The sequence below is a fragment of the Manacus vitellinus genome, unplaced genomic scaffold, assembly GCF_001715985.3.
Source record: "Manacus vitellinus isolate BGI_N305 unplaced genomic scaffold, ASM171598v3 scaffold_5_pilon, whole genome shotgun sequence".
In the NCBI taxonomy this organism is placed as follows: domain Eukaryota; kingdom Metazoa; phylum Chordata; class Aves; order Passeriformes; family Pipridae; genus Manacus; species Manacus vitellinus.
Genome location: NW_021940682.1, coordinates 11525790 through 11543903, shown reverse-complemented (window position 1 = coordinate 11543903; position 18114 = coordinate 11525790). Strand labels below are relative to the sequence as shown.

At 36.2% G+C, this 18114-nt stretch overlaps 1 protein-coding gene across 1 annotated transcript; it reads left to right on the top strand.

Moving 5' to 3' along the window:
• Nucleotides 1-1330: 1330 nt before the first annotated feature.
• Nucleotides 1331-14617, top strand: WASHC3 (WASH complex subunit 3). The gene is made up of 6 exons (XM_018080792.1): nucleotides 1331-1435; nucleotides 3663-3728; nucleotides 4356-4484; nucleotides 5547-5657; nucleotides 9510-9574; nucleotides 12868-14617. The coding sequence occupies exons 1-6, from the start codon at nucleotides 1331-1333 to the stop codon at nucleotides 12950-12952; spliced, it is 561 nt and encodes a 186-aa protein (XP_017936281.1). The 3' UTR covers nucleotides 12953-14617.
• Nucleotides 14618-18114: the final 3497 nt, after the last annotated feature.

Here is an 18114-nt window from a genome sequence, read left to right as displayed (position 1 = left end):
CAGAGGGGACAAGCGGGAACAAGCGGGCTCTTGTCCTCAGCCGTGTCTCCAGGGTTCACCTTTCCCAGTGGGTTTTGCCGCAAAGTCTGCGGTAGCGTTGTTTAAAGACTAAGCCGTTTCAGTCGTCTGTCTGTGAGGCAAATCCCGTGCACAGCTGATTATTCATGTCTTTTATAGATGCAAAAACTTTTTTTTTTTTGTTTCCCCAATACTGAGCATAAAGACTGGGCAGTTCAGTTGCTCCAATGGTCCTTCCATCCCCTGTGCCACCCCACAGATTTCTGCTAAGGTCGTAAGCACTGTTTGACTAGTTTTGGAACCACAGAACTGAACCTGAGCAAACCCTGCTATACAGGTGCACAGGCTGAAGACTTGAGATAGTAGCAACAAAAGCGTCAGAAAAAAATCAGGATGTTTTAAGATTGTCACAGTGTAGTGTATATAGTTCACTCTGTTCACAAACTGATGTTCAGTGCAGCTGAAGCTTGGCTGCAAATATTTCTCCTTGTAAAGCTTTCACTTCAGCCAATGACAGTTTCATAGGCAAATTTCCTCTCTGAAGGTTAAGACTTAAAACAGTTGTCCATGGTAATTAATCCTGAGGCTCTGTAATTTTACATATAAACTTTTGGGTGAAAGTTCCTGATTCCAGTCTTCTGTAATGATTTAAATAAAAATGCCAATTGTCTGTTACATTATGGGCACCAGACCTTTTTTTGACAAACTTAAGATTCTACCTTTTAGTCTGAAAAGTATGTGAGTATCGGATCTCACTTGGAAGATAATTTTTGGTAATTTTAGGTAATTTGGTAATTTGCAAGTAAGAAACAGTATGGGTAGCCACTAAATACTGAGACAGTGACATCACTACACTTTATTTTTGGTGATGCTGTTGGTTGCATCTGAATATTAATATGGGTGACCAAGTTTGCTTTTCCTTCTTAAAATTCAAAAGGAAAGATTGTAATTTCCTCACCGATTTTAAGAAACATTAACACAGATTTTCAGGAAATTTCACAATTTCATCTAAAGCCGTTTTCCTAAACAAGATAACAGTCCTTCATTTATGTAGGTCTGTTGCCTTTTCTATGTATCCTGCAAATTCTCAACTGTCATGTTAGTGGACTTTAGTGGCAAGGATTTGTATGAATGCATATATATGTATCTGTGTCTTAAAAAAGGATTTGTATATGCAGGCACTTATAGCAAGCACACTTAAAACATATTTCCAAAATAATTTCTTCTAAAGCATCGGCATTTTTTAACAGATATTTGAATCCAAATCTGAAAATTGAAATAGCTGTGTAACCTAATTTTCTTACATTTTTTGATGCAGGTTCCTGCTATTCAGCAGAAAAGAACTGTAGCGTTTCTAAACCAGTTTGTGGTTCATACAGTGCAGTTTCTGAACCGCTTTTCTACTGTTTGTGAAGAGGTATGTTTATTATTTTCCCAGCTGTCAGTTTTTACAATTAAAAAATTCTAGAAATGAGAACCCTTCATTTAAATATTTTTGATGCAGTAACACTGGTAGCTTACAACAAAAAAAATTAGTCTGCTTTCTATTCAAGGTTTCTCTTGAGTAAGTGCTTAAGACAGATTTTTTCCCCCAAGGAATCCACATGAACTGTTGATTATCCCACATTCAATCCTGTTTTCTTAAACTTCTGCGTTTGGCACAGTCTTTGAACTTTTTGATACATGGAATTTGTTCTGAGCAACTTCATCTGTATCTATTGACTTGTTATAGAAGAAGGATGCCATATACCTATGGTGCATCAGACCTTACTTTCAGAATTTACCACCTTTAATTAAAAAGGGTGATACTCTGAGCTCTGAATGTAAATAATTTTGATGTAGAAAAAAATGACGTTTTTGGTAACTGGTTAGTATAGAACTTGAAGCCCTTAACTTCAGTTTGCTTTAAAAAAAAAGAGAAAAATAAAAATATTTAGGGCTAATAAATTTTTGCGGTGACTTTAGATTCAGTGGAAATATGCCAGACCAACAAGACTAGTACTGTCCACTGAACAGGACAAGAGTGCTTCCTCCCTTGTAGAAAGGGTGTTTTCTAATGTGGCTTTGAGCTTAACCTTTTTGTCTTTAGTGGTTTTTTTGTAACTGTTCATTAGTTTATTCAACAAAGACTTCTATACAGCCCTAGCCAGCTGGGCTAGGGCAGCAGTCAACTCCAATTAGACTAAGCCGTGTAATCTGAGAAATTCTGTTACTTGTTAGTAAAGTTTAGAGCCAGACCCGTGACAAGTATAAAATTTGGCTACCGCATCAATATATGGTGCTTCAGAGGAGAAAAAGTAATTTTTCCTAAATTTTTAAACTCCTTGTAATTTGGTACGTGGGACAGTGTAACCGCCTGATGATGCTGTTGTCGTTTGTCCAAAACTCCGTTGTCACACAATCTCAATATTGCCTTTTACATAGGCACTCTGGAAATCAGAACACAGATATTTAAAGCCACTTTGAGCATGGAGCAGGGCTGTGAAGTCCACCTAATAAAACAGTTATTAGCTAACCTAAAGAGACTAAATAATTGCTTTATAAACTCCTTGAAAAGTTTTTTGTGTCTGTGAAGTACCGAAGTGTTTTTAATGTGAAAGGTCATGGTGTAAGTCAGCAGAAGCCAAGAAATTCAAAATTAGGGCTGACACCATCCTTAACTCTAAATTTCTTGGCTCTTGTCTAGTCAAATAGACCCATAAAGTTACATAATTACCTTCTGTACATCTTTCCTTCCCCTTACCCAGCTACATGTAGGGCACATAGTTCCTTCCAATAGGAACTAACTCCTCTTCATGAACAAAGGACCATCTGTAAACAAGTCAGTGCACTATCCAAAAAGACTAACTCCTGTCAGTCTCTTTCTACTTTTTCTAGTATATTGGCAGAACTGTCTTTTTCTAAGGGTGTTAAAGTTCTGCCTCAGAGCCAGGCAGAATCTTGCCAACATGCCAGAAAGCTGTCAGAGTGGTACATATCTGCCAACCAGGGTGCTAGCCAACTTCTCTTGGACAGGTCTGGTAGAGTATGGTAATGATTAGTTAAAAGACTGACAGTTCTTATAGAGTAATTTAGAAAAACTTGAGTTGTATTTAAAAAAGTGTCGAAATTTGATTGAGGTGCACTTGGAGCATATAAAGTGTCTGGTTAGTTCTGATTCATTGTGAATTTTGACTGTACAGAGTTTGAATTATCTGCTGTATTTATCAGATTTTCTCTTTGTATTTGCTCTGTTACATATGCACACATCACATCTTTTCATCTTCCACATTTGGAAAAAACTTTGAAGAAAGATCTTTTGATAACTGTGAGAGTACGGTATATGTACCATTAGTCTCCAGTTCCCCAAAGGAATACCCTATTTACTTTGGCTTTCTTTTGTACATAGTCTGTCTTCATTTCTGTCAGTCATTATTTGGGAAAACTAACTGCAGAGTAAAATTATTTAAAATCTGAACCACTGTAGCTACTGTACTAAGAAGAGTTGTCATTGCTTTATTTATTTCCTAATGTGATGATCTCATTTACATGCTGCCTCCAACAGGTAGAAGACAACAGTGATTTTTTTTATCTAGATGCAAACTGTTTTATATGTACAATTGCCTAGGGAAGTGTTTTCACATCCTGACTGTTTCCTGTTGTAGAAATTGTCAGCACTCTCTCTCCGTATTCAACAGATCGAAACAACACTCAATATTTTGGATGCAAAGGTTTGTACATATACAGACTTTGTCTTCTAGCAGTGACAGCCTCCTAGATTACATAAACTAGCTTCCTTTTCATGGCCTGAATTGAGCAAATATGTTTTCAAAATGATTGATGATTTTTGCAGAATTCTTCATAATTGTGTTAAATAGAATTTTCTTCAAATAAATATGCAGTGTGTTTAATATCCACTTTCAGCATTCCCTTAAAAAAGAGTGAAATATGTAGAAAATTGAAAAATTTGTAACCAGTCATCCATCTGTTAGGTGATAGAGCTGTTCTTGTCATGATTTCTTTCACTGTAGAAGTAGCAGAGATGGCATGGTCTTGTGTGGTTGGTAAGTGCAGCAGCAAAATTCTGGGAAGGTGTGGAACCCTATCCTGTGCTGCGACCCTGTATTGACTTTGACAGCTCCAATGGACTGTTTTGGATTTTCTATTGTGGAAGCTTCCTGAATAGAAAGATTTTTGGGGTTTTTTCCCCAATCAAAATACCATAGTGATAAAGAGCTAGTTTTACTAATGTAAAGCCTAGCTGAGCAATATATGGTAAGCAGCATGCTGCAGGTTTTATTGTACACGTAGACTTCTGATGTGCTCATTGCTTATTTGATGGTGTTTTATGCATTCAGTTATCCTCTATTCCTGGCCTAGAAGATGTCAAATTTGAAGTGTCCAGTGCAAATACAAATAGTGTTACAAATGGTCCTGTGGCACAAGCTACTACAGATCAACAGACAGCTGTATCACCTCAATCTGGAGTAAGTAATGAAGCATAGCTATATATTCTATATACAGTCTATAATATATTCTGTATATTATTCTCTATGTACAAAAAATGCCAACTTATTACAAGCAATCAACATTAAGATCCTATCTCTGCAATTAATTTTATATTGTTTTGGGGGGTTTATGTGTTTAGATAGTGGGTTTTTTAACCCAGAGTTAAATCCTGCGTTCACCACTTAACTAAGTGAGGCTTTCCAGCCCATTTGTAGATGGACTTCTTTTCCCAGTTTCCCCTTACGGTTTCTTCTCAGGGAATCTTCAATCTCTGCTCATTCTCTTAGTTGGTGGAAGTTGCTGTGGAGCAGCAGTAGCCAGAGTACTCTGCTGCTTTTGCCTGCCTGTCAGAGATTATAACTCTGATTTGCAGGCAGCAGCATGGGAGACAGAATGGACAGCACTGTGTGTTTCAGCCATGTTAGAAAATGACTCATCATTATTTTATTTTCATTAAAATGTTCCTCCTCCCAGATATTAAAGTATATAAAGTATATTTAAGTATATAAAGTTCAGATATTTCTGAAAGGAGGTTTCCAGTGCTGCTTTCAAATGGTCAGTTTTATAGTAAAAATACAGTTTTCTGTGTTCGTTTAAGTAGTAGTAGAACTTCTTGTCATTTTTCATTTTATTTAAATTAAATACTTTCAAGGATTCTTTGATTTCATTACGTTATCCTTTAGATAATGATTTATACTAAAAGGTATAGTTTAAAAGTTACATGATCTGTATGAAACATTTGTTAGGGGATCAAACAAATATTTTGAGGAAAAAATGCATTGGACTACTGAAGGAGATTTATAGATATAATCCTTAAAAGTATTTTTTTATGAAAGGAACATTTAGATTTAGTGCTGTGTTATTCACTAAGTGCGATTTAACAGGGCTATTAGAGGCTTTTTGATTTTTCATGTATAACTTGTAATCTTGATGAAGAAGAGTTGCACTTTACTTTAAATATCAAATTTCATGGATTGAAATCTCTTCATACACCTGGTCTGTACAACCTACCCATTAAAGGTTGTCTTCTTCGTATGCAGCAGAACAGTGTACAGGAAGAAGGGTTACAGAAAACGGAGGTAGTCACAGAAAATGTCACAACTGTGGCCAAGGATCCAAGATATGCCAGATATCTCAAAATGGTACAAGTGGTAAGTCAGTTCTCATGTCATTCTTTGGCTACTCTTTTATTTTTAGGTGGAATGTCACACACAGCTGTAAGTGAACATTTAATGTCTGAAAACATATATTGCAACAGTAATCTTTAAGCTAGGATAACATCACAATATTTCTAGCACATCTTCTCTAATAAATGAGTTAATGTCATATATTCCTTCAGACAGCTCCTGGCAATATCTTTCTATGAAATTCTGCTGATATACTTGTGAACTGAAGGTGTGAAATGTGTAATGCAAAGTGATATTAGCTGGAGTCACAGAAGATACCACTGAAAGTGTAGTTATTCTGGCAGAATTGGAGTCATTCCCTACATACAGACATGATTACAGTTTGGTTTTGCTGTAGGGTACAAAATACAGCTTTGCTAGTATAATCCAGAACAGGAGTACTTCATGTTTTTGTAGAGACTAAAATAGAGATACAATGATTGCTTCACTGTGTGGTTCCACTTCAGTTTCCTGTTATTCACGATGCAGGTTTTGTTAACCTCTTTATCTGTGTTCTGTTCTACAGATAAATAGGAAAGAAATTAATGTAATCTCAATATTTGCACGTGTGAAAGCTAATGAAGGAATGAAAGGATGAATGGGAGACTATTCATGACATTTTTAAGAGCTCTTTTTTTCACATCCACAAAATTAAAAATGAGATTGGAAACAAAGAAAATAACCTGTCTTTATTTTCAATCTGTCAGTGGAAAATTTCCTCTATGATACATATTATAATTCTGGAAAGTATGACTATGTCATAGTATTACTAAAATGTTAAAACTAACTTCTCGATTTCACTCATTCTTCAGAGAAATTATTACAATTGGTGTGCTTGGTCTTTTGGATGATGTTCCAGACCTTGTTTTTCACTTGAATCACAAATTGGCACTTTATGGGTAGCTTGTTACAAACCATTTGGAAAATTTAGCAGTGGGATAGTAGCAGAGTTGAACACTGTGTTAGTGTATTGATTTAATGCCAGACTTCAAAGTCAATGTGAAAGTGCTGGATGGTCTAATTACTTTGAATTTTTTGTGACTGTTAGAGGAGTGAGATCTCACTTTCCATATTTCTCCTTTGTACTGGCAGTTCCTGGTGACTCCTGTGCCAGTTGTAAACAGTGTGGTAGGAAAGTCAAACTAACATACTACAATTTAATGTGTGTTTTTGTATTTGCCAAACTTGTCTTCTCCTCCAGTCAAGTATTTCAGTTGGTGTCATTTATTTGCCCAAATTAAGTTTCTAGCTGAAGATTTTTTTGAACTGATGATTTATTTATTGCTCGCTATATTTGTAGTGTATAAGAATTAGCACCATTCTGCACTTAAGGTAGTTCTCCTGTGAAATAGTAACAAACTCATTTTGATGGAATGCAGTTGAACATACTAAATTCTTACTTTTTAAAATATACAACAACAATATTCAAACAAATCTTTAAAAAACAGTATCATATTTGCTAAAATAAATGTTCAGAATGCTTCTATTGAGAGTGGGACAGGAGCAGTCTGCGATTTGAGATAAACTTCATGTTTAACATACAAATAGTCTGACTTGATTCTAAACACCAGAAATGGCTGTATAGATGCCAGGATTCTGACTGGCCTGTTAGTAGGTTAGTTCTTGCTTTAAAGGACTGAAATAAAAAACAAACATGGAGAGTGCACCAATCTTCAGGAATTGCCAGCACTGATGGGATGTGGTCTCTTTGTGCGCTATGGAAAACTAAAACCCATATTACAACAAGATTGCTGCTTGCACTGTGGCTTCTCCAGGACATGCACACTTCCTGATCTGCAGGATCTGTCTGGGAGTGGGGCTGGGGTGCACTGTTGAGTATGCAGTGACTTGGATTACTTGAAATCTTAACTAAACAAGACAAATGCGATGGAAATTTAGTACTGGCTTGTAGGTTAGAAAAGTACAAATGTGCCATTTCAGTGGACCTGTATGCTCAGTGTAGTTAATCTTTAGATTTAAAATAGGTTTCTGTTTCATTTTAGTAAGATTTAGCAGTATTAGAATATTAGTATTAAAATATTTTTCCAGATTAAGACTTATGAGACCATGAAGGATAAAGTAATTGTAATGCCTTGATTGTATAATAAACAGATATAAGTACAATCTTAATTGTTTTCCTTCGGGGAAAGAAGTCCACTGTTAAAGGGTATTTTGATTAAACTTTGATTAGTTTGATTAGTAAATCTGTGATATATAAAGGTACTGAGAGGTTTTCTTCTTGCAGATTTTGATGCACACAATGTTGGAATAAAGCACTACTCCAAGTGTCAACATAAGAACAACCCATTCTCAGAAGTTCCTGTACCAAGTTCCCTTTGACTGAAAGCAAATATGAATTTTGCTTTGCCTGATCTGACTCAATTTCATTTTTGCTTTAAAAAGCATTAGTACAAGATGGTTTATAGACACACAATCCGTGCTGTCCAAGTGAATTTTTAAGCTATCATGAAATATTCAAGTGAATATTCAAAATATTCACCTCCATATTCTACACTAGTTGTGAAATACTGAGAAGTTCTTTATTTCAGGCTATTACCATGCAACTATTTGAGTGACATTTTTGCTGATGTGCCTGATAGATTGCTGATACTATGTACCTGTCTGTGTGCTATTCCAGAACGTTCATGCACAAGTCTTGATTGTGATTCTTACTGTGAAACTGCACAGGCAAAACACAGTAAGCAGCTACCTTAGTACACACTTTGCCAGGTTAGCTAGTCAAGAGCACCACATATTTCTCTGGCTGCCCTTTATTTTATCACTATCTTACTTACTTTTGAACAAAAGATACTTCTTCTATGCAAAAAGAGTCCTACACTCCTTTTCATTTGGCTTTTGAGGCCTCTCCTGCTGTTTGCTAGAAGAACTGTAGCTTTGTCCCTTTCAAATCAGAAATTGTATCCTTCTTTTCCACCCCAGCTGCCCACCCCCCCACCATGTCCTATATTGGCATGGAGTGATCCAGATGGTATTTCTGATGGTTTCCAACAGGAGATGGCAAAGCAACAAGTTGCCTTTGAGCGGCTTTAGTGGAAACATAGGAGCAGTTTGTTGGAATGTGTCTCTTATAAGATGAAGTGAGTCTTGGGTATGTGATCCAAGATGAGGGGATGTTTAGGTGTTGATGAATAAAATAAAGTGCAGAAGCTGTGGAATGACTTACAGTGAAAGGAAGGAATTTTTTTAACATGTACATAGTTGGCTGAAATCTGTCCCCAAGTCATAGAAAATTTAAGCCTGACTGCACAAGCATTTGTATTCAGACAAGTCACTTTTAAATTGTGCTTCTGTTCTCATGTCCTGCTTGCCTTTTTCTGCATGCTTTTTAGACTTTTCCAATTTTTAGCACTGCCTTAAGGTATCCTTCTGGAGTGGTAGCAGATGCACTGTCCTGGTTTTCCTTTCTCTTAGGTATATCTTCAGCATGTCCAAGTCTTCTTTATCTTCCTAGCACAGCTGTCCTGTGATGTCTTTGTGCTACTTTGTGCTTTCTCCACATTTTTATCCATAAAGATAACTTCACCTTCCTGGTTTTGTCTGCATGATATGCAAATATATGTATCCAGTCTTGATTCTCTCTCTGCAACTTTCTCTAGATGTTTTGCCATAAATATAAAATGGATTAAAAGGGCCTTTAATCTTAATCATTCCTTGCTTCTAGATTCATACTGATGGCAACTAAGATTATCATTCCATGCTCGTTTGACAAGTGACCTGCATAAATTTGTATGAAAGTGTGGCTTAAATGAACCTGGGTAATTTAGTTCACCAGTTTGTGTCCAGCAGTTTCATGTTATTCTTCCTCCTGCTACACAGGGTGTTCCTGTAATGGCAATACGAAACAAAATGATTTCTGAGGGACTAAATCCAGATCTTCTCGAGTAAGTAATTTGTACCTTTGTGTAGGTCTGGTGTGCAACATGTGTTTAAAAAACTTTGAAAAAAGTGTGCTTAGAAAAGCTTGTTCAAGATGTTATGAGTCTAAGTTATCAGCATTAAAACAGGTTTTGAAGTCTTCCATGAAAGGTTTTTTTAGCATTTTACAGGCCTGAAGAGGCCCATCATTATCAAAGGAGAAGGGATATAATCTCAAGTATGAGCTATCTTTTCAGCATTGTCTAGTCCAAGGCATGTCCCAGGAAATACAGAGACTAGAATGTACATGGGTCAGTCCTGTACCCTCCCAACAGCAAGCTGCAGGACTTTACCATCCAGGCTTAAGAGAATATGAAAGCATTTCTTCCAAGCCAAGCAGAGGTGGTGAGATTCAAGGAGAAGGATATAGCAATGACAGGGTAGCATTTCACAACATGCATTTAGCAATGAGAAATGAAATAAAATGTCAGTAGCCGTTTTCACTGCACTGTTTAGGGTGTGAGGTTTTTCCCAGATGTTTTCTTTCAACCCTTCAATAACAAACTGTCAAAACTGTAGACTAATAAGAACAAACTCAATTTTATTTTGCTGGATGCATGAGGGACAGCACAGTTGTTTCCACATTCCCTCAGTAGATGGAGTGTACAATTTGATTTCAGCATTGTCAGTGTAAATTGAAGTCAGCAGTTTGAAATTTTGGCTGTTGATTGAGTTAACCTGATGTGAAGACTACTAAGAATAGATACTAATTTTCAAAGCTACTTGTCATAGTGGCCATAAACATTAATTTTAGGATTATTTTACATTTGACATTTAATTTAGCTTTACTGTAATACTTCGCAGAATTTGTTAAATAGATGAAAGTATTAACTGTCATTCTTACATTATAGCCACCAAACTGTTTGAAGCACTTTTACATCCTCTTCAGAAACTGTCAGTGTATTAGAAAGTCCATGTTTCCTTTCCAGTGAGGTCTTTTTACATTTTGTAAAGGCTTATTCTGAAACTAGCAACTTGTTTAACAAAATAAACCTGAAGTATCATCACGTGCTCAGTCAATTTATCTCCCAGCTACTTCCCAGTGTCTAAATAAACCTAAAATAGTTATTCCTCAGTTGATATTTTTTACTGATTGAATGAGAAATAGGAAGAAGAGCAGAAGTAAGACCCTGTGCAAGTCTGAGGGTTATCAAACATGGTTTTTCTATATGTGTATTAAATGTGTTATATTTTTTACTCGGCACTTCAAGTCCATACCTTTCTGTAATTGGTGCTTTTTCTTCGTGTTTGGGTGGATTTTTATAGTAGATTAATAAAAGGTTAATATTTCAAACGCTGTTTTTTAAAAAAATATCTGCTTTCGGGTTTTCTGGTTTGGGTTAAGACAGAAACATTATTACTGTATATTGAGGCTTGCAGAATATGTTTGGGATTTGGTCCCAAAGTCCATCTTCAAAGATTCTGTGCAATAATAATGCTTAGTCAGATTTTCTTTAAAATGTTATGGGTTTGAAGACTGATTAAAGCAAGCTAATTATTTGGCAAGGTGCATAATGCAGAATATTTTAAGGCGTCGAGGGTGACCATTCTTTCAATTTTCTTGCTTTCTTGTCTCAATATTATAGAGTTCTTTTTTTATGTGTATCTTGCCATTCACACCACAATTCTTGGGTCTTCAGGTTCCTTAAGCCTAGTCACTCAGTCCCAAAGAAAATTAGGAAAATGTGCATATTGCTGTGGGCTCACTCACTTATTGCACACTCTCCCATCTACTTGCCAGTGACTGAGCATGAGTTTTGTGGCTGTAGATATGCTAATTCTAATAATATAGAGTTGTTTGTACTCTTTTCTTTTGGCTGTTCCACTTCTGTTATTGCTTCTTCCTCAGCTTTTTACAGCATTTGGTAACTGCCTATTCTGTCAAGCTCCCAATTTATTTATTTTTAACTTCTGTTTCTTACCCTTCCTCTCTTGCCTGCCTTCAGCTCCAGGAGAGTTTGTCCACCTCTCACAAACTAAAGGAATTCAGTGCCATCTTCCTCTTCTTATTAGACGAGAGTTTTGCACTGTTCTCTCCAGATCACATGTCTTTGCACAGCTCTTCTGTTTTGTCATTACCACGGCAACAAGGAATAATATTGTGAAGTGGTATTTGCATGAGAAAGCAAATGCTTTCTTAATTTGTTTTAGAGGTGTGCATGGGAGAGGGAGAAGGCTCTTCTACAGTTCTGTAACACACTTCTCATCTTTGCACCCAAAGTGTTTAGAAACACTTTGAAGGTACCTTAGGGATTCACAAAAGACAAATTATAATAAAGAGAACTAAAGTTGGAAAAGAAACTCTGAACCCCCAAGATAAATAAGAACAGGATGAAAAATATAATTATCAGCTCAGTTTAAAATGCAATATTTTATCCAAGAGATGTTAACTGTCATACAGGAAGCTGGTTTCTCTGAATATCATTCTTTCCCAAGTATAATTATTTGCATATATTCTACCTTGTTTTCAGAATTCATCAGGCTCAGTCTTGCTTGTATGTCAAACTCATTACATACTTAGCAGGGAGACTCCAGAGATCCAGCATCTTCAGGCAGTAGTGTTAGTTACTCTTTAGATGGCTTGCTTCTCTCCCCTCCATCTCCAGTAGATTCCCCAAGCAAATGTTTTGCCATGATATTAAGATCCCTTTTAAATATTCCCTTTAAAACTAAATACAAGAGGTTTGATCATTTGTAGTCCATAAAAATCCCATGGCTGTTCTTGCATGTCAAATTTAACCCAATGTTCTAGCCAAATTCCACTGTGAGTAATTCTTTTTTTGCTTCTCTAAATTATCCCTGCAGTTTTAGTTGGATACAATATTGTTCATTTCCTGTCTTATTTTTTCATGTACTATTTACACTGCTCAGTGGTGTACAGAATGTTCCTTTCAGCCCTAGAACCTCTGAAGATTGAAAAAAATTGAATTAATCATTACTGCCTGCTTTCAACTCTTTCTACAAGTGTTTGCCACTTCTTAGTGATCTGTCATTACTTCAAACAACCTCAAAGGTGTGCATTCAGACTGATGTCTGCAAAGTTTTGATGTCCAGTGAGTTACAGTTTCTAGTGTTTATCTTTCAGGTGTAGGTGAAGCAATACCACTAAGGTGTGAGTTTGTGAACCATAAACAGTTAATGTGTTAAATGTTGTGGAAATAAAGTGTGTGCAGTTGCAGTGAAAGCACATTAGCTTTAATGCTGGCTTGCTTGTGTTCTCAGCTCGATTTGCAACATAGAATGTTTTTGTTGCCTGCAGGACCCCAGATGCCCCTGTGCCTGCTTGGGGAGATGATGGCAAAGCAGAAGACAGTTCTGATAGTGAATCTTCATTTAGTGACTGAAGAGACTGATTTCAGCCTTTGGAAAGCCCTGTTAAGTGCTCATGTGTTTGGAGCTTTAGCAGACAATGGTTTTGCGTGGGTCACATGGGTGACGTGATTTATCCGACAGTGTTTTTAAGAACTAAGATGCTCTGCGTTCTCTTCCAGAAAGTTTGAACAGGCAGCATGTTTCACCCTGAACCTTTCCACTATTAAAATGATTCATGAGATCCTTGCAGTTTTGATGCTGCATCATTTCAGATTTATTTCTGATTCTTCAGAAATTACTTCATAGAACTCTAAGAATTCCACAACTCTAAACCTCCAAGTCTCTAAAACTGCATTCTGATCATTTTTAGATTTTCTTTGTAAAACATTTAACCTAAGTTACCTTCTTTCAGTCTCATAACTTACAGGTAAAGTAACTTTTGAAAATGAAATTGTTTCATTGATGAATTGTACTTTTTTCCCAATATACTATATCTACAGTGACATGACAAGAATTACATGTAAGTCAGCTATCTTATAGTGATTGCAAATCAGTGATACTCTGTTTTGAGAGAAACTAAAATACAAGTGAAAAAATATTAAAACCCAATTTGAATCTATTTTCAAAGCATATCCCGCTATTCGATGCCACCGTAGAATCTGTACAAAGTTGTTAAAGAAACTCCTACTTTGTAGAAGAGTTATGTATCAAATTCAGCTTGCAGTGTTGTAGAAAGCTGCAAACATTTCAAGATTGGTTTGAAGGTGATACTGTGACAAAAGCAAGGGACTGGGTGATTATTAATAGAATACCGAATTCTCGCTACTTGTCCACTGTCATGTGGGTCTGTTGAAACCACTTTCTGGCTGCTGTTGGGCTTATTCAAAAGAAGCTCTGGATGAGCAGTTTCCATAGGATGAGGAATCCCCTCCAAGTTGGTGCCTTTGCTGATAATTTCAGCAAAGAATGTAAAATTCAGTTTGTATAATGATACAACTACCTTTCCACCTCTTGATGTATACATTGGGGAACAATATAAAGAAATGCACTTCAAGCCTGACTGGCCCTGAAGAGTCCTCTCCAAATTACCGTGAGTCAAAAATGACATTTCATTAAAGCATCTTCTTTAAAAGAATCTATTTGAATTCCCCAGATAATTTTGATTATACCAGAATGCTGTGTGCCAGACAATCACTAATTTTCTGGTATTTCACATTCTTTTGAGACCAAGAAAAGACTAAAACTGAAGCTAAGTATGTAAGTTTGTTAGACTTATGAGTGAGTCAATACCTTCTCTCTTAGTTACTTATGCCACTTCAGTAGGTTAGCTGCCTTTTTTTTTTCTGTAGCTTAAACATGGCTCACATCTGAGTCTAGTAGACATATTTTTGCTCTCCATAACCTGTGAATCAGAGTAATGCCTGAATCCCTACAAAAGCATATATGCACTAGAGAATGTCTAGAGATGGTATTTCAGTGATGGATTAATTATTGAACACTTAAACAAAAATATTCAATAGTTATAGTTAACACTTGGTAAAAGTCGACAGATATTAACATATTAGCAATAAGTATTTCAAAAGTAAATGTGATAATGTTATTTCAGAAAGTATGTATTGAAACACTGGTGACTTTCTAAAATCTATATTTAAAACCTCATTTAAGCAGTCTGTATAATTAAAGCTATACTTTGTAAACCAAAGTTTTGATTCTATTTTATTCCTGTATGTTGTTCTAAGCAAGATAGTGAAAATTCTGCTGAAATCTCTGCAATTCATGTTTCTCCAAAACTAATCCTGCTGAAGTTACATCAACCTGCTACCCTAAAGAGGGAGTGTTGAAAATTGGGGTTTGGAGTTTAACCTAAGCCAAGGTGGCACTCTGACTAGAGGAGAACTGATCATCCCATAAACACTATTCTGACAAGCAAATTTAAGGAAGACTGAAATTAGTGAGGACTGTATGTTTGATACTTTTAAACTGATATGAACCTATGTAAGGAAGTAGCATGGTTTAAAGAGTTGACTTGAGACATAGTGGCTAATTGTTTTTCTGAAGAACTAAACAAGGTTACTAAAAGACATTTAAGGAGGTATAACTTCAGTTGTTTAACATTCTGAAGAAATATTTGGTGTAAAGGAATTTTAGTCAGGAAAAAAAATCTTTTACATCACTGCAGATGTACATTTATGAGGAACGAAAAAGAGACCCTCTAGCCAACAGTCACTTGTTAAATAAGGGATAATTAATTGGTAATTATATATGTCACAGAATAACAATTTCATTAGTAGGCATGGTGAATTTAACTACTTAAGACTTTCAGGGTTTTTTCGGGATAGATTTTTACTTTGGAATAGTGCAACATTTGTAATCTGCAGAAACATTAAGAAAAATCTTGTCACTTTGTCTTACCTCCAGTTGAGTGGTGGCACACTGCACAGAAAAAATCCAAATGTCTAAATTGTGAGGAACCAGAGAAAAAAAAGATAAAACCTTCCCTTTTTACGTTCAGTGTATCAGCAACCATAGTGCTTACACTACCTTCAGAACCTCTGACCACATTAGGCTCTTCTGTTCCTGCCAGTGTCATCTGCTGAACACATCCCTTTACTCTTAAGTTGTAGCCAAATTCAACTTAGGACACATGATGACACAAGGAGCTATTAAGTGTGGGAGGGTTGGTTTGAGACTGAATTATGTCAGCTGTGCTAGTCCTCCTTGATCTACAGCAGTTTTCTAGTGAGATCGTGCTAACCCAGAAAGTTGGAAAGTCCTTAACCACAACCTAAATACTATAAGCAGAGAATATTCCAACTTGCTTGTTATTTGCCATCTCTTTTGGAATAGAAGATGGAGGGAGTGTTTCAACTTGGCTGCACAGTAATCAGATATACGTAATACTTTCAAGGGAAGAAGTCCATTTTTTAAGAGACTTTTATTTTTAAAAGCTTCTGAGAGCAAAGAACTTTTAAAAGATGCAGTATGCATTAAGAGATGTCAGTAAATACACATCTAATAAGCCCAAATTTTGCATGGATTTGAACTCATCGTCTGGGGCAATATTACAATTTGTAGGCATGAAAACTACTGCAGTATGTTGCTGGAAAAACTGTTGAATGCATCTGTTAATAGTAATTATGTACTATTAGTAAATTCTATATTCAATGTTTAAACAAACATTTTTATCCCATCACCATATTCCTCATTTTGAGGGTGAACAGGAGTGCAGAATGCATGAAGGTCAGTTTCTTAAAGGCATTACAGGCATTTTAAATGCACGTAGATGCCCTTAGACTAGATGTGTATCTGTATTTACATAAGTGAAACCTCAAAAAACTGTCAAAGGCAAAACCAACATCTGGACATGATAATAACTTTATAGTGAAGTCCTGGTTTAGCACTTGTAATCATTAATCTGTTCCCTCTCAACTCTTCTGTTCAGCTACATTTGAAAAGAAAATTGATGGTTCTTTTTCCAAGCTGAGTCTCTTCCTCTCTCATTTTTCTTTCCAGTGTGTATTATTTACACCAGTGAGTAAGTGTATAGTTTGACATTCTGTGAAAAAAAAATTATAACAAGCTATAGCCTGTACTTGGAAAAAGAGAACATTGCTAAGATCAGAACTTTGAGTTACATGTGATCAGGTCAATTTTTCTTTCCATAGTGTTGTGTAGCATGAAACTTAAGTTTATCACAGGCTTAATCTTTCTGGGAATCCAGTTTTCTCTCTCAAAAGCTGATAGGAGGTAACAGTCTTCCAATGGATTTGTCTGCAAAATGGGATGTATATTTTCTTACCCTTGAGAACATTTTGCGTCCTGGTGTCTGAGATGCCTGCAGGTCAAATGCCCGCGTTAGTGTCCAAAGCATTATTCTGCTGCTTCATGTGATGGTGTCTTCATTCAGGCCACTTTACAAGCAAAACAGGAACTGCCACGTTAGCTGGGGCCTGTGGCTTGCTTAATTTTGCAGTTCTGTCTCTGGTAAAAATCAGTAGAGCACTTTAAGGGAAGATGTGAGAAACACCGCAGTGTTCCTGCAGTCCCTTTTCCTGACACCAAGATTTTACTCCAGCTGTGAGCAGAGACTGATGTTCAGTGCTAAATTACAAGTTTGCTACTGCTTCCAAAAATATTTGCATTAATTTGGGAAGCTGTGGATATTTCTGCTTTGGTTTTGACTGTCTAACTTTGCTAATACAATATTATTTTAAGGGAGCTCCATGGGCTAGTTCATTATGAGGGAAACCAAGCAGAATATTAAAATAATATACCTCATACCATACAAAAAATGAGCGACAGAAACAAACTTAGCAAAGGATGTGTCTGCAAATACTTATACACATTCTGAAGAAACAAGTTGAAATGGCCATAAATTAAAATGCAGGTCATTGGGTGAGAACAGATGTAGCACAAAGCACTCAGTTTTATTTGCATTTAAAAAAAAAAAAAAATTAAGGCAGTGTCTTGACCTTAAACTAGTGGATTATTTTCTCATTCAGTGTATTTCCCATTTTCAGGTTAATGGGTCGAAAGGAAAATTCTGAATAAACATTCACTGTGCAGACAGTTGGTTTTCTTTGCTTCAGTCTTCAAAACTGGTGCCCTCTCCCTGAAGGAATGAATTCATAGATAACAGTATTCCCTGATTTAGGTAGTATAATTTTTGCTTCTCAAGCTCTTGTATGTTCTAATATATGTACACTAGAAATTATCGCTTCTGTCCTGGTCTGTAGAGTCAGAAGTTGAAGTAAAGTGAATGCTAAGCTTGGGACCAGTCTTTTAATGAAAAGAGTATGTACCTGAGTGCTGAAAATACAGGGCAGAAGAAAGGGATCTGAGAATAATTTTTTGTGTTTATACAAACTGTTCTTTTTATAGGTGATTACCATGAACTGTTTAATAAACCTTATCTTTTAAGTCACTTGTAGGGGTGAGAACTTGAGTACACTTGAATTAACAAGCTGTGAAGAATGGGACAGTGGAAGAAAACTTGTGAGGTCCAGTTTAAATAATAACTCTCCTAAGAACTGTGATTATTATCCTTTTTGCTTTCAAACAAATGATCTCTAGCATTCAGTTGATTCCGTGCTCCCAACAGATTCCATAATCCTGATGTGATTTCTTACAGCACAGTTTGGACCATTTTCCAGGGCATGGGGAATCTTTCCCCAGTAAGAACTAAACTGTTCAT

What these genes read in the sequence shown, in the direction of transcription:
- WASHC3 (XM_018080792.1), top strand. Translation starts at nt 1,331, where the DNA reads ATGCAGGTTCCTGCTATTCAGCAGAAAAGAACTGTAGCGTTTCTAAAC. An exon ending in CTGTATCACCTCAATCTGGA is followed by an intron (nt 4,485 to 5,546) that starts GTAAGTAATGAA and finishes CTTCGTATGCAG; the next exon opens with CAGAACAGTGTACAGGAAGA. An exon ending in CTAAATCCAGATCTTCTCGA is followed by an intron (nt 9,575 to 12,867) that starts GTAAGTAATTTG and finishes TGTTGCCTGCAG; the next exon opens with GACCCCAGATGCCCCTGTGC.